Source organism: Coloeus monedula (assembly GCF_965178545.1).
Source record: "Coloeus monedula genome assembly, chromosome: 21".
Taxonomy (NCBI): Eukaryota; Metazoa; Chordata; class Aves; order Passeriformes; family Corvidae; genus Coloeus; species Coloeus monedula.
The window spans coordinates 2016724-2033893 of NC_138801.1; the positions used below are offsets into that span (position 1 = coordinate 2016724).

The following is a 17170-nucleotide window of genomic DNA, read 5'->3' on the forward strand; positions in this document are numbered from 1 at the left end:
TGCTCCTGTCAGGTGTGATGAAGGGCTCTGTTCAGGTGACTGAGCACACGGCCCCTATGGAATTCCCTTCCCCAAAAAGTGCATTTCCAGAGTGCAGGAGGCCTGCACAGGGGCTGTTTTGAACTTGGGCACATGGGAGGCAAGAGAGCGGCAACCTTGAGACTGAACAACCCCCAAACTTATGAGAAACCTGCAGGAACCTTAGGAAATTACAGTTTTGGAAGTTTATCAACCAGCACCCCCAAATTTTGTTTACGTGGCAAACCCCAGCTTGCTGTGATTGTGAAGATTTGCCCAATGCAATCCCAGGGAAAGGGAAAAGGAGAGCAACAGTCTCCCAAAGTCTGCAGAGCAGGAGAGATGTGAACTTCAATAGAAAACCAAAAGAGTTTATTCTCTCTGGACCTAGAAATGCCCCCACAGATTAACGTGTGTTCTCTTCTGAACCTGTGACTTTGTTCAAGTGGGTGCAAAGTCCCTCAGTGTCTCTTTCTCCATTTAATTTGATGAATCTCAGGACTGTTCCCAGTCACCCTGTGAGCCCCTAGAGGCAGAAGCAGAGCAGAGAATCATGGAATTAAGGCTGGAAAAAACCTTTAGTATCACCAAGTCCAGCTGCCGATCCAGCACCACCACCCTGTTCACCGCTAAACCGTGTCCCCAGGTGCCACATCCACTTCCAGGGATGGTGACTCTACCACTGCCCTGGGCAGCCTGTTCCAACACTGGACAACCCCTTCCTTGAAGAAATCTTTCCTAATATCTCATCTAAACCTCCCCTGATGTCTCACTAAGAGCAAGGAACCACCACTTGCTCTGACTGATGCTACCCTAAAACATTCTTCTAAAGGGATAAGGAAAGCCCCTCTGAGACAGAAGTGTCTTGGAATTAGGCTAATCCCAAAGGAATGACAAAATGGCTGCAAACCCATTGCATGGCCAGTGATAACTGGCAATAAAAACTCCAATCCTGCTGCTCCACATGCTGTGGTCAGACTCGTGCTCTGGCATCAGGAGTTAAAGGATAAACACGGAGATCCAGCACTTAGGATCATGAGAGGGGACGTCTGGGAGCCAGGCCATAAAGCAGCCCCGGAATGTGAGAAGCAGCTCGTGTTGTCAGTGCTGCTTAGCAACACTGCCCTGCCACGGCCAGAGATTAATCAGATCTGCAGTGTCATTGCAAACACTCAGCTGAGCCCATCTGAAAAATCAGATGAAGATGCACTGATGTCCCCCAGGTCACCCAGGGGACAGTGTGGGTCTGGCCAGGTCAGGAAAGCTGGAATTACGTCAAACGAGAGGCACTGAGGGTTAATTATGAATATGGCAAATCTCACCCATGTGAGTATCAGCAAAGCACAGAGAAGCAGCAGTAACAGAACACATTAACACACAACATCTCATCCCTTTCCCACCTCTGGCCAATAAAGGATTGCTGCTTGAGCTTGATTTTTGTAAAGATTTTACCTATCTTGTTGAAACTGTCTTGGTCACGGGGTCTTCTCCCACTGCCCTGGAGAAAGAATTCCATGCACTGACAGCTTTCAGCTCAGGACATTCTCCCTGATATTTTCAGCCAAGTGCTTCTTTGCAGAATTTCACTCTGTTCCTTTCCTGTTCTTTTCTACCAGGGAAAGATCCCATTCCCAGCCTTTGGTAGAGTAACAGAAACCTTGGGAAGTCTGGATCAGTATTCTCCAATTAGCACTGATGACTTCCATGGAACATGGACAGGGAACAGGTGGGACATTAATAAAGGGTGAAGGAATGCAAGTGTCAGGAAGAATCGAGAAGACAACCACACTTCAACAGCCGTCGTTATTCAGGGATCACCTGGTTCTTCCATTTGGATTCTTTTGTTCTCCTATTAAAACAAACCCACACTACTCTGGATTATTTGTTCCCAGCTCCGTAATTATCATACGGTCAACATTTCATATCCCAACAAGACAGATAAATCTTCCTTGGGAAGGTAGGAGAAGGGTAATTGAGCAATCAGGGATGAATGATGTGGAAACAGAGACAGGGGAAGAATGCAAGAAACCTTGAAGAGCAAACCCAGTGATTCACCCAAAGAGAGCAGGACTGGAGACAGCCTGACCCAGGGAAGCCAAGCAAGGGTGGCACCTGCAGGAGGATTTCAGTGGGATGGAGCAGTTTCCTCATTTAACAACAGTCACTCAACCCAGATGACAAACTGCTGTATCCAAAGCTCCAAAACATCCTGATCCAGGTCACTTGGGCTTTTGCCAAGGGCTAAGGAGCCCAGGAGCTTTCAAGAGCTGCACTTTGGAACTGTTTCTGTGGGGCAGCACTTCAGCTCTAGTGGGTCACTGACCACTGGAGCTCAGTACAATTACACCAGGTACAAAACCTGTCTAGGAATAGCTGGCATCAACCACTGTGCCCTTCTATTTCAGGAAAAAAATGTATTTTTTTCATATAAAGCAGATTAATTCTTTTGGAATCTCAGAAATGAGAATATGCCTTTTAAAAGCCAGTCCCCAGGCAGATCCATGCTTCAACAAGCTTACTGTCCAAGGAGGGAGAATCGAGGGCACGCTCGTGGAGGTGGGAGAGCAGGTAGGAAATGCTGTGAGAATGGAAGCTTTTGGCAGGTCACAGAGGGAGGAGGGTGAAGGCAGAGCTGTCCAAGTGATTTGCTGCACTGACTATCCACAGATAAGCTGCAAAGCCAGGATTACTTCTCAAGTGCTCATTCCTATGCTAGCCCTCCAACCACCCAAATACATTGCTCCTGCTAAAACAGGTATCAGAGCTCTCCAAGATGAGCAATAAACATACAGGGGAGAGGAGAAAACCATCTCCATAAATCTCCTTACATTACTGTTCCCTTTTAAAGTCCACCTTTGGATATGATGCCGAGTAAACTGGATCATGAGTGTGTTTTATCCCTGCTTTCCCTACTTTGATTTATGGTCTTGGAGCAGCACGTGGATGTCCTGCTGTGTCAGGCATCTCCCTGCTCACTTCCACCTGAAACCCCTGGAGAAGAGCAAATACTGGAAGAGAGAATCCCATTTTCCACAATACTGATGGCCAGCTCTAAGTCTACAGGAAGGTATCAACACCAAGCTGCCTTATTTTCACTGACAAACCTTGTGTTCTTTTAGGAACACATTTTCTACAAAACCAGCTGCCAAGCCAATAAATTTGAAAAAGCAGTTGGTAGATGATGTGTTTAGAGTAAAAAAATATTATTATCTTTTGAATGTAGGGATTCATTGTGTAATTTTGCAGTAAAAGTTACTCATTCAAATATGAAACTCATGTTCCAGGCAGATGCTCTTGGCTTCAAAGACTTTCCCCACATTTCTGCAGCTTAAATTGGAACATTTGTATTCAGCAATAATTACAGCTGCAATCAAACAAAAATGTTCACTTTTGTAAAGGTGTGGGGAATACCAACTGGAATTCAGATGACACATCAGTCCTGCATTTCCCCTATCTACCTCCCTAGACAACTCACTTCCCAGACATTGTGCAAATACTGAAGTTCATTTATCCTCATCTCAGAATTTATGAAAATAGCTATTTCGGTTTGATTCACCTCCTACTTACAGCTTCAGAAAAAGGGAGAAAAATTACAATGGTAGGATAAATATAACACACATATGACACTTCCAGGAGTACCAGCCTGGCTTTCATGATTTCTCCATCCTTCAGGACACACAGATCAGAGAGCTTTTTGATTAAGAAAGCTCAGAGAGAAATGAAAACCAAGGCAAGAGTACTCCCTGCTATTTTTTTCCACCTTTACTCCTTTCCTCTTCCTCCTCAGCTCATACTTAGTGTCTGATTTTGGGCTGAGGTGCTGAGGAAGGTGATGTGAGGCAGCACAACTGACAATTCTGTTAAAACACTCACACTGAAAGATATAAACCAAAAATAATATCCTTCAGGAACTGGAGGCAAAAATTAAGTTCACTGCTAGTTTATCCCTCAAAATAATAAGACAGACATTGCAAGTGACAGATCCTATTTTTGGGTCTTAGCAGTGATTATTTCTTGCCTAATTATTAGCAGTGGATTTACCATCTTTAAAGCAGAATTTTGTCATCCAGCAGGAAATTTCAATTCTATCAGGCAGATTTAAGTGTCATTCACTTATTCCTTAACTATTTTTGACTTGGTTGCTAATTATCAAGGAATACTTCATTCCCAGAGGGCCTGAGGGCAGGCCCAGCATGTGTCCCTCAGTCACAGCCAGTGCCACATCAGCTGGGACACTTCCTTGTTTCCCAGGAAGGGATGTGAAGGTCTCCTCCTCCACCCCCTAAGAACAGCAAAAAATTTTTTCCTCTTGTGTCTAAATGGCCTCTCTCCAGGGGCAACCTGTACCCATCGCCCCTCGCCTTTTCCATGGGACTCCTTGTAAAATGTAAAGTAAAAGTAACCTTGAGTTTACTCAAGTAAAGTAACCTTAATTATGTACTCCAACCAGGTCAGCCTGTCCCATCCTGGGAATGCCATGGAGATGACCTCGCAAGAGACAGGAATGAAGGGAGGGGACAAGGGCAGGGACAGGGACAGGTTATGCTGCTCAGGGTGAACTCATGCTGCAAAGCCGTGCAGGGAACTATGGAGCCATTCAGGAAATAAAGACATGACTAGTTCTGGAGCTAATTTCCTTGGTGCTTTGAAAAATGTTGCAGGGAAGATATGATCCACTGTAATTATGGAGGAAGATAAAGACAAGAAAGTTCCTGGCACAGTGCCAGGCCTGGGAACACCTGAACACCTCAGGAAAAGCAGCAGAGCTTCCCCAGCTCTCTCTCTCAAATTATCCTTGATGCCTGAGCCATGAATATCACTGGGAAAAAGAGTGTGGGGAGGACAAACACAGCCTATTGCTTATCAGAGTGCAGTGCTGAGGAAAAGTGACAGCATGGAGGAGAAAGGGAATCTTGTTTCCATGGCAACCAAAGTTTGAAAAAAGTATATAGAAATCAATGTCATCTTCCCATGCGTGCTCCACCCAGAGCCGCGGAATCAAAGGTCTTTCCTGCAGTATCCTGAGTCCATGCAGTCACCAGGAGACCATGGAATCAGACCTGCTGTTCCAAGCAGCTGCACTTGGTTTGGAACAACAGTGTCACCACCTGGAGAAACAGCCTCACACGAGGCAGCACCAGGCTGGGATTTGGAGGGGAAGAAGAAACCTCCAAAACAACTTCCAAATGATCCAGCTCAACAGGAAGGGCCATAAGCTCCTCCACGTGTGTTAAAGCTCAGCCACTTTCACGGGGTGAACAACACAGACAAGATCACTTCCAGCTGGGATGGGGCATTTCTCACATGATTTCCTGCCACAGCACCCTCATTATTATCAAAGTACACAGGTGCCATGTGAACCATCCACAATGAAAGATCAAGAAATTATGGCTCAAAATAAGTTCTGGCAATTAAGGAGAAGTGTTTAGTCTAAACTAAAGACAAAATCTGTCTCAGAAACAAAACTTGTAGAAATGTATTGAAAACTATTCACAGTGAACTGTGGCAACGATAGACACTTCTATTAATTCCAGTGCAATGAATTCAGTATTTAAGTAAATACCCAATATCCCTGAGCTAAAGCAGTACAAATCTCAAATGGAAGAAGTTCAGAGATGAAGGTCCTGATGCAATGGGCACTCATGTTCCACTGAAGGTCTCCAGGAGATTCAGATAATACCTTCCACTCTTTGACTTGTTTTCTGAAAGCACAATGTCAGTGCTGTTGGAAGAGGGAGAATGGAATGTGTTTATTATCCTACCTTTCATATCTGCAGGACAATTCTTTATCTGTGACCCAGAAATAAATTAAAGGGACACTGTCATGTTGCATATTCTAATGGCCCTCTTTTCTCTGTGCTACCAGCAATCGGAGAGTTTTCAGTGCCCAGAGGTTTAAACAAATTGAACCTTTTGTTTGTTTACTTTGTGCCTTTCATTCACTCCACAGAAATGAAACCAGTCAGGTCCATTTGCCTCCCTACAGCCTATCAATTAGTCCTGGCTGTTTGCACTTGGGCTTCCTGGGAAGAGACTGAAACACTATCAGATTTTTTTCTTGTAGTAGCTTTGAAATGAACACTTCTGTTCAAATCATCCTTTGGAGACAGAAGTCTCTAAGGGACGGATATGGATCCAAGTATTTTGCTGAAAAATCCAGGGAGAATCTGAGATTGTTTCTCGGTGGGGGGAATTCAAACAAAAATACACCAGAGCACCTGAGTGTATACTGAATTGTTAAATTACCACCAAAAAGAATGCTAAATTAACATGTTTCAGAGAGTAAAGGCCTGTCATCTGGCCAGTTTAAACCACTTTCACCATTTTAAATGATGCTTTGAGTTGGTTTTGTTCCTTATGAGATGCCCAGCACTACTACACAGCCCCAACTGTTTCATACAGATTTTGAATGATGGGGAAAGTGGTATAATCTTCCCAGGCCTTAGTTTCCCATTTATTTTCAGGCATTATGGTAAATTGCAACCCCACAGTGCCTGCAAGCCTGAATTCATTCAGATTGGCAGAACACTTTAACAGCTCCAGATGAAAGGTGCTACAGAAGTGCCAAGTACTATCACTGTAATTATCATTCAATATACACTGATCAAAAGAATGAAATGTGAATTAGCATTTCCTATTAGCCCTACTTACTGCCTAAATGTTAAATATTCCTCCCATGGGCTCTCTCCATGAAAACACACAGGAGCTGTTGGTATTTCTCATCTGGCTACAACACTGCTTCCCCAGGAGTGGAGGAATGGAGGGATCTGAGAAGAGTCAGGAAATCAAGAGAACACCTCAGGTTTATCCCACAAAAACTTGCTCAGACTTTCTGGAGAGAGGGAGTTTGGAGCTGCTTTCTCATTCTCACTCCTTCCCTTCTCCCTCCTGGCACAAGGAATCTATCCCAGTCCCAAGGATTTTCTGCTGTTCACCTCCCTAGGACCCTGAGCCCTGCTCTGAGTCATGGGTTTCACACAACCCAGAGGGATCGGTTCAGTGTCCTCAAAGGCTGAGGAAGTGTAAACATCTGGAGTAGCTGAACAAAATCAATGGAATTGGGCCAATTTAGACCCTCTGCAGAGCCAGGCAACTTCCTGAAACATTTGTTTTTCCCTTTCCACCTGAGAGCCACACAGAATTTGACTTTATCTTCCCCAGAAGCACAGGCCTCCCTGTTTATCCACTGCCCAAGCTTCTCCCAGGAAGCAACAAGGTGAGTTCCTGCCCTAATCTAGAACACATTTCAGTGGTGTTGGGGCACAGAAATTCAGTGATTTGTGGCATTTCCCTCTTGGTTGAAGCTGCAGATTAAACCAGAGGCTCTGCCTGGGCACTGAGGATCCTCACAAAGCATCCTTGAGATGTAGCAGCAGATGACCAGGTCATGTCCCATCCCCTCCTCATGGCCACACACCAGAGCCAGCCCTGCCCCTGCCCTGTGGAACCTCTGCTGTCCAACCACCTCAGTGTGACAGCAATCAAAAGCAGGCCAGAACCCCACAAAAACTACAACAGGATCACCAATACTTCTATAGAAAAGTGGCCTCAGTGTGTGAATTAAGCTGTTGATGAGCCCTTATGCTCTTCTTTTCTCTAAAACTGTCCTTCAGACAGCTGCAGGCTCTGAAAAAGAGACCTCCCTGGAACATACTCAGTTCAAAAAGGGAAAAAATCCATACCCTGCCTTGCTGAGTCCTTTTCAGTGAAGCAGGTCATAGCACCATGTCTTTTATCCTGTCATTCCTGTCTCCTGCTTGATGCACATCATAAATCCACAGTGGTTTGGACTGCAGCTCTGTGCTGAAATCTGACAGTCCCTCCTATCTCTGACCATGCCACCTTCCAGTACTCCACAACTGGAAAATTCAGGTTTACTTAAAAAAAAAAAAAAATTTCAAGATACAAGGTCAGACTCAAAGAATTAAACATATCTTTACAGTCAGGTTCATTTTCCAATCCCCACACTAGGGAGCATTGAGAAGGGAAAAAGATTCCCTTTTTCAAAATGAAATTCATCCTTCATACCTTAACTAGAATTTGTCTCATGTCTCATAAAGGACAAGCAAAATTTAAAGATTAAAAATACCCACAGATTTATGTTAATAAGATGACTTAGAAAAATAAGGCAGAGGACTCTAACTTAATAACAAGCAATTAGGAATTTGACAACACAAGGTGCTGGCAGAGAAAGTAAGAAAAGCCAATGCATGTCTGCCCTGGGAACAAGGACTTGGGAGTCCAGGAACCCACTTATTCATTTTCACATTACAGCATCAATTTGGAGAATATTTAATTCTCTTGAAACTGAGGAGGATTTCAGAGAGGTAATTAGGAATAGCTTAGCTAGTGGTTAACACCAGGATTGGGAATAAGAAATGAAGAAATTCGGCTCAGAACATATTTTTGGGCTTTGGAGCATGATCAAATTTAAGTTAGTTAAGTTTTCCCTCCCTCGGTTTTCCCAGCTGGAAAATGAGGGTGGTAAGAATGAACCACCTTTGTGGAGAGCTTGGAAATCCATCCACAAAAGATGCTTGAGGTACAAAGTCTGGGTGCTGGGGTACCTGACGAACCCCTCTGATGGCCAGATGAGCCCTCCTGATTTCTGCCAAGCAGTACCAGGGAGACTGGAAATAACTGCAAAGACTCCAAATGACCTCATTTTTCTTCCAATCCCTAAAATGCTCACAGCCCCAAAGCTTCCAAGCATGTCCTGTTGCAGAAGTGGTGACTGAACCGACAGATACATTCTCCAAGTAATTTTCATATTTCTTGCTGCCACCAACACTGGTTACCCAAAGTCAGTTGCAGCTGACAGTTTAATGATAATGGCTTTATATTTATATAGCATCTGTGATAATGTTCCTATTCTCCTTAAATTCAATCCCTGTAAAAGGGGCACTTTAATGTATGCAGCCACAGACCAAAATGATAGTAATTTTCCCTCTGAGCTGCAATGGTTTAGTAAACAATTACATTTCAATTAAAGAGGGGTGATCATGCCGAGGGAAGTGTCATTCCACTCTCCACATAATACAGGAACATAAATTCTCCAAAGTCAAGTCATTATAATATAATTTACATGACTGCTTTCAAACAAACAAAAAAAAATTCAAATGGAAAATAGAGTGTATTATGCACAGGCAAAAACTTGGGAAAAAAAATCCCTCTATATCTTGTCCACAGCAGCTTGAACCGGGATCCCATTATTTAGGATTATGTTCAGTGAAGAGGAATGGCAGAAAGGCTCTTCACTTTCATCTCTCCAGGAGTTTCCATTTACTGCCATTAGTATTTAATACTTCATTTATCAAGGATTAAAACCAGGATAGATGGAGGAATGCCATAGGAGTAGCTTATGATGGATCACTGCAAATTCAGCTGTGTACTGAGCCCAAACAGGCAGGAAAACTGCAGGAAAACAAGTTCACATTACAAGAAGAAAAACTGTGTTTTGGTGTGGTTTTGGGGGATTTTCAGAGTCAATGTAGCTTCAACCAGAAGAAGCACTGAAGTGTTTTTGGTGCTCCTGGAAAGCAAATGATTAATGCTAGAACTGAGGATTCAAGATCTGGAGAAAGAAATCCTAAATTCTGTCTAGTAAAAGACAGAATACAGATGCTTCCTCAAGTTTTTTGGCAGTTTGGACTTTGCTTGGCCTGGGATATTTTCCTAGAAAATGAAGTAAATCGGGCTCTAACAGAAGGAGTCAATAGATGGCAGTGCTTGATGGGATGGGAGCGAGTCCTCCCCAGTGAGCCTCAGCAAATCCTCCCCTGCACCACTTCCCTGCAACGTGGGCACAGTGAAGGATTTAATTAGCACTCAGCAGACTTTCCCAGCTTCTGGTCCCCGAGTTTGATAAAATACCCCACAAATGTCAGGCTTAACCCATCTCACACCTCAAACTATTGGGATTCAATGCAGAGAGGCAAAATGCTTCTCTGGATTCTCCTAAAAGCAAGGCTTTAACCATGGCCATGGAGAAGGGACACGTTGGTGTCTCCAGCTCTGCAGCATCACCAGCTGCTGTCAGTTGTCCACTGGAAGTGGAGACTAAAATCTGAACACGTTCTGAGAGCAGGCTCACAACAGGGACCTCAGCTCAGTGACCACTTGGGTTGGAGCCTCCAATTTCCCATTCTGCATCAGCTCATACAGAGCTCTGAGAGCATGGAAGTGAAGGGAGGGATTTACACAGAAAATAATTATTATACAGCATGAGATAACCAGGACTAGGGAAGATTTTTCCGAGTTTAAGAAGCTTCATTAAAATTTTCTTTTAGGAGAAGGAGTAAGAACAGCTAGTCACATGTTAACATACAGAAATCTTAAGACTTGATTTTCAAGGTTATGTTCTATAATTCAAAAACTACCAGGAGCTCTTGTTTTCAAAAACCACAATGCCCAATTAACTGTAACCTTCCCATATAGCAAACTGCTGTATGGGAAGGGAGCTCCCAAGGGAAGTTCCCAAATTTCCACCCTAGTTTGCTCTAGTTCTGAAATGAAAGAAAGCAACTGGGAGTGTAACACTGCCAAAATAGCTGAATCCAATGGCTCCTGAGCTTCCCAGGCCCTTGGAGACTCAACAGCAGAAGGATGGAGATGTCAGGGAAGAACAATCAGCTGTAAAATATGAAAAGCTTACAATTTCCAAACCTACAACAGCAGGCTCAAAAGTAATAATCCCATTACCACTAAACTAAGGCACTAATTACTATTCCCAGTGGCTGGAGTGGACTGACTGCTAATGTTCCTCTGGTTAATGAAGGAAGGTGAGGGAGAATATATTTCTAAAGTCAGACATCTGCTGAAGGCTGGGCAGCCGCACCAACTGTACCTAATGAAGCCATTCATATTAATGCAGTGACACTCGGAGGGGGAGCAGGGGAGAAATGAGATGAGGGTGGATTTTAACTCAGAGAAGACAAATGTCATGCATTACCCGTGTGGTGGCTGCGTTTATTTAATCCACACTGAGTAACAGAGCTGCTCAAAGCAAGGAACTGAATCCCACGTCAGCTGTTCCACCACCAAGGGCTGACCTGCTCAAAGCTGGAATAGCATCTCTAAAAACCCCAAAAAGCAGGATATATGCCACTGGAAAGGAATAAACAGCTTTTTATTTTCTTTGACTACAAGGACACTAAGAAAAATATTCCCAAATCCTCTGTCTTGTGAGGAATCCAGATTTTCCCATCATGTTTTGCCTTTGTCACCAACAAGCAGTAGTTGTTTAAGGTCCAAGGACACTCATTCACTGAGATCAATAGGTTCTGATGGCTGGAAGAACAATTTACAGAACTAAAATAAACTCCTTGTACAAACTGCTAATCATGACTCATTCACCAGTGCAAATGTTCTCAGGTGAACTGGGTGTGCTCAGATTGTTTTTTTCAGATTGCACCATTGTCTTTCCTTTGAAATTCTGGTTCTGCCTCCCTGGGTTTGGTAAGCAACAGCTGAGTCTGTAAAGAAGGTGTGGCCTGCAGAGAAAACCTGCATGGAGCAAACCTGCTCCAAGACCATTTGTGTCTTCTCTGAATAAAAATCCCTGTGTGCAATGAGAGCCAGCCCAGACACCTGATGGAGGAGTGCAGGAAGTGGGGAGGGGAGTCTGTGCTCAGGCTCCTCACACTGCGTTGACCCTGGGCAGTGACAGAGCCAGGGCTCAGCACCAACAGATCCCATTCTTGGGGTCCCTGTTCCCATTTGTAAATGGACATTGCAGTGCCCTTCCCATGGAGCACCAAGACCACTGTTAGTCATGTTAGTGAACAGCCAGTGACATCTCAAAGCAAAGGGATTGAAGTCATGGAAAAAGTGGATGGCTCCTCCAGGCTCCCGCTGGGACAGGATCCCAGGCTCTGGGCAATCCCAGCTTGGCAGGTGTCCCGTGAGTTAATGACAGGTTCCTCTAGAGGAGGTTTTCTCTCTGTAGGAGTATGAGCACACGCTGTACAGCTGCAGACAGGTAAACGCACCCAGCAATACACTGCACCAGGACTCACCAAGGAAACCTCTCCAGGAAAGTCTCCGGAGTGAACGACTTACCCGAACTGCTCCAGACTCCATTCAAACCCTACTGCTCTACCAGGATACATTTGACAGCTGCTTGTTGCTAACACCATCTAACACCACCCCATTTCCCCACAAACAAGTAACCACCCAGTTTCACACGCAGCACTTCTTCTCTCAGGGTGAGCGAGTTCCTCTCCCCTCTGGCAGCCCCCCAGGCCACTCATCAGGATCCCAGAGCACTCCCGAAGAAGGGAGACACTGACCGTGACCCGGAAGGGCGTGGTGGCCGCAGGCTCCATGGTGGGGTTCTTCTCTGAGATGCCGCTGGGCATGCTGCGCCTCTGCCCGCACCGCTCCGGGGGGGACTCTGCGGGGCACAGAAAACAAGGCACAGTTACACACCCGGGAGCACAGGGACAGCCCAGAACGCCAGCAGGCCGTGCAAAACGCCGCGTCTCCTTCCGAGATGTCCTCGCAAATGAGCCAGCGTGACGACTCCACGGCTTCTGCTCGCATTTCCCCGAGCTGCCTGGAACAACATTCCATCAGCAAGACTTTCACCTTCAACAATTAGCATTTTTCATACAACTGTAAGCTTCAGATAATGCCTGACAGGTTGGCATTATCATTATTTCCAGTCTGCAGATGAGTAAACAGAAACTGTATTGAGATGAGTGAGAATTATATGCAAAGTACAGATCCGTGCACTCGTGGATTTGATCCTCTTCGGGGGAAACTGCTAATGGGGTTGGAGGCACGGGATGCTTTAGTTACCTCTCTAATGCCTCTAGCAATTTGTTTTGGAACCAGGAAAAAATCATTAAATCCTGCTTTTGCTAAAGTATAAAATGAGGATAGGAATACTTACCTCCTTCCCCGTCGGTGAGAAAGGAAGGGGGCCAAAAAGGCAAAATTAACAAATATGCCGAACACTGTCAGGAGATTCAGAAAGATGTTAGGACAGGTCAGCTACAGCACTGTAAGGTGGTGTTCCCTCAGTTTACAAACCCTCTTTGAAAGCACCATGGAACTCAGAAAAATAGATTTATTTCCAAGCTGCCATTCAATGATGCTCAGACCTTGTAACAAGCTTCCCTTCCCAAAACCATTCCAGAGTCCTCCTTAGCCAAGCATTTCCATGGAGGCTGTTTCCCCAGCAAGGTTCTGCCCTTGCCAAAGCCTGCCATCATCCGAGATCTGTACGAAACAACACCAGCAATTCCAGCCAACAATTGCTGGGATGTATCTTAAACTATTCCAAAGGAACAGATTGAGATTCCAGCCATGGACTGGGTGAGGTGATGGCTCAGTGACACCTTCCTTGGTTGCCACGTAACCTGTGTGAAACTCAGCCAGCCCAAATCAGCCGTTCACTGGCTTCCCAGCTTTCAGCCGAGCCTTCAAATGTCTGGGGCACTTTCTCTCCAGAAAGCTGCACTTTGAATCTCAAGCAGTAAAATCCTTTGGTGTCATCTCCTCTCACAAGATTCAGGCTCCCACCCCATTCCTTTGAGCCTTCTTTTGTTTTTGGACTGTCATAAAGAAACTACTTGATTACAGCATTTTGAAAGTGAGCTCGAGATGACAACTGAAGAAGCTGCTTTGCATTTTCTTAATGACCGGAAAAATCAACATTGTTTAAAGCATTTCTCACACACCTGGCTGGAAAACAGGAACGATGGGATTACATGAAAGGCAGCTACAAGAAATTGCTTTCCCCAGGTGCTCCCCAGCCCCAAACACTGCTCAGCACCGAGGGAAAGCACCTGTATGGGGGTAAAAGCCCCCCAATTTAGCTTCTTACTTCATCATTAAAATATACCCCAAGCAGAGCCAGCAAACACATCAGTTTGATCCAGACCAAACAGAGAGCTGGCTTAGGACCTAAATCCTGCTATAATTATTAAACTTAAGGATTATAAAATGTTCGGAGTCAAATCTCCATTTTAGCTTCGTTTAAGCACTGTGGGTTTCACTGCAGGAGAGAAAAAACCCTCTGTAAGAAACCAGAAATAACCAGAAGGAGGGTTGGGTGTGGGTGTTGGGGGGGATGTGGGGGGAGCTGTTTGTTTTAAAGGTTAATAAAAATAGCTTACAGGTAAATTAGTAACTCCAGGAATGTACAGCAGAACAGCTTTACATGGTGAGCAGTATGAATATATAAAGGTTTAAGTGCCCTTTTTACTTCTTCAGGGCTGGAGGCACCATCTCAGGCCAGGTCACTCTGCCCAGGGCCTGGCATCAGCCATGCTGCCACAGCAAGCCCAGGGCCATGGAAAAGGGCACTGTAAACCAACAATAAAAACTCTCCACAGCCACAAGAGGCTGAGAAAGAAATGTTTTAATTTGCAGCAGAAGATATTTCAGTTATGCACTGGAAACGGTCCCCTCCTGCCATGGACAGTTACACACTGGAATTGATGGTCCAGAGAGGGAGAGCCCTCCCTGCCCAATGAGGTTCAGGGGCAATGAGCTTCCTTCCCTCCCCTCTCCTGGGGCAGATGGATACCAGACACCTCCTGAAATTTTTTCCAGCTCTATTTTCTGTGATTTCTGACAAATTTGCCCACTTGTGCAAAAAATATGCAAGCTGCAAGAGATCAGATTCAGTGTCTGATTTCAGCATTTTCTTCCCAACCTCTCCTGAACTTCCATCTCTGTCTGGACAGACTCAGTGGCAGTTCTGTGTCACCTCTCAACAGCACAGAGGGCTCAAGGCTCACCCACGTTATACAAGACAGGAGAGAGAGAAGAAAACAACAAGGCTTCCTGCTTTTCCAAATATTTACAGAAGGCTGCAATGTTTTGGGTTTCCCCCTGTATGGAGTAAGATCTTCAAAGAGAAACTTCCTTGAAATTACCCTGAAAGCTCTCCCAGGTTATCTCACACAGCTGGGCCAACACATTGTTGGCTGTGGAAGGCACCAGGAGGTTTTTAAATTGAACATATCCCACTGCCAAGAGGACACACAGCACTGCAAACACTGCACATTAATTCAGGACTTCAGGTTTATGAGTATTTCTGAAACTGTTTCTGTACAGTAATAAACACATTTGGTTTGTTAACTAATTCAAGGCACTGGAACTGACAGAATAATTAATCCTCCGTCCACTCTTCCATGCCTGTTTTTCATGCTGCGGAATCGTTACGGAGCAGCACAGCAATCCCCCCAAGGCTCCAGGGCAGCAGCAGAACAGGCTGTGAGCAGCTCCTGGCACCCAAACTCTTGTTTAACCCACCCAACATCACTGCCTCCTTTGATTCAGCTTCTCATACGCTGCTCCAAGCAGGTTGTGATGTGTAGCAAACACACAAACAACTACTAATACTGTTTACTTTTCACTTAGCAAGTGAGGTGTTCCTACATTTGCATTACCTGCTCCTGTGGATCCCAACTACTCCAAGAGATCATCAGGATTATGCTCTCATTGTGGAGAATAAAATACATTAACCTTTGTTTGTTCATCTCTCTTCACGGGTCCCCCCACCTCACACAATTCCAGGGATCAGCCAGTGGAACAGACAGCACGAACAAAAGCAAAGAGAGGCAGCTGGAAGGAGTAACAACAAGCAGGCACTTGCCAGCAAGTTGATTTCCCGATAAGAACCTGCTCCAGCTCCAAACAAGAAAGGGAGGTCCAACGTGAGTGCTGGGAGAGAAGTGAGAGAGGAGAAATCATCTCCCTGAACTCACCACAACGAAGCCGTGCTGGTGAGCAGCGCACATGCCATGGCACTCGGAAGGAGCCGGGAATGAGAGGAGAGGTGATGACTTCATCAGAGGCAGCAAGAAAGAGAAGTATGACTGGAATGCCAGAGCAGGCAGCAGCACCGGGAGACACGGCAGGAGAGCAGGTTCCTGCTCCCACCGCCGGGACGTGCTATGGAAAGGAGACTCTGGAGCACAATAAAACTTCACCGGATCGTCTGGAGGTGTTGCAGAAAACTCTGAGTTCTCCAGAACCAAGGGCTGGTGGGAGCAGCTCCAGGCCGCAGGGAGCCCTGGACAGGTCAGGCTGCTCCCGAGCTCGGCACTGAGCCGCCAGCGGGGCTGAGCTCCTCCCTGTCCTGCCCCACCGGGCACTGCCCGACATCGCCGCTGCCCCAGCGCCTGCCAGGGTGGAGTTTCTGTGAAACCAGAGGGAACAGGAATTACCGGTCTCCTGCTCATACAATTATAGGCCGTGAATTAATTTTATTGCTTAATGAATTCAGGTGTTATTCCTCTAATTTCTGCATTATCTAATAAGTCCTTATTACAAACCCAAGAGAGGAGAGGAGGACGCACGGTGACAGTGATTTAACATGGCTCACGGTAGCATTTATGAATTAAGAACAATCCCTGGAGGACAGGTATCTGTAGTGTCTGTGTGATTCCAGACACTCAGGAGAGGCTGCAGAAAAATCTACATTTCAGACAGCTCTGGGTGGCCACAGGAGCCCAGGAGAAAAGATGCATTTTTAGTCTGAATTCAAATGGGGATTTCGGAGGGAATAGAGGCACTTTTAAAAAGCGGAATAGACAATGACAGAAAATAATAAACACTGAGCTGAGCCAACTTTCCCCTTCACAAGGTGTGAAGAACTTCGAGTGGGAAGCAGAGATGCCAAAATGTCTGATTTCCAATGACAAAGAAGCTGTGAGAGGTTATAAAAGCCCTTCCTGCTGCCATGAGCTGGCCCAGGAACACAGCTGAAGGGCCACCTTCATGGTTCGGTTACCTGCAGAAGTATTTATTGGAATATGTCACCCAGAGCCCTGCTGATCCACAGTGAATTCCAGCGGATCCCTTACAGCAATACTATAACCATACAAAATTAATTAAAAGCCAAACCTTTATTAGGCAATAAAATAGACTTCTAAATGAAAATGGTCATGAAGCAGAAGTTTAGGGCAGGTACTGATGCCCTCCGAACAAGTAAACTCCTCTGAAAGCAAAGCTAATGAACACAGAGAGGGTGTTCTCCAGGCTAAGGGAAGTTGTGTCACCCCCACTTCTTATGTTAGAATATCATTATTTCTTTTTTGCATCTTAGACTCTCTGGTTTAAACATTCACAAACTTCCATAAAGCCCAGCAATCCCCCTGGCTATACCCACAACTCTTCCACATCAGAACCACTG

The 17170-nt window shown here is 45.2% G+C and overlaps 1 protein-coding gene across 3 annotated transcripts in view; it reads right to left on the reverse strand.

The window, feature by feature from the left end:
- Positions 1-17170, reverse strand: part of DAB2IP (DAB2 interacting protein) — a 163434-nt gene that overhangs the window by 103934 nt on the left and 42330 nt on the right. For all 3 annotated transcript variants that reach the window (XM_082295062.1, XM_082295061.1, XM_082295060.1), the window contains exon 2: positions 12309-12412. In XM_082295062.1, the coding sequence (XP_082151188.1) occupies positions 12309-12412 (104 nt within the window). The remainder of the gene's footprint in view (positions 1-12308; positions 12413-17170) is intronic.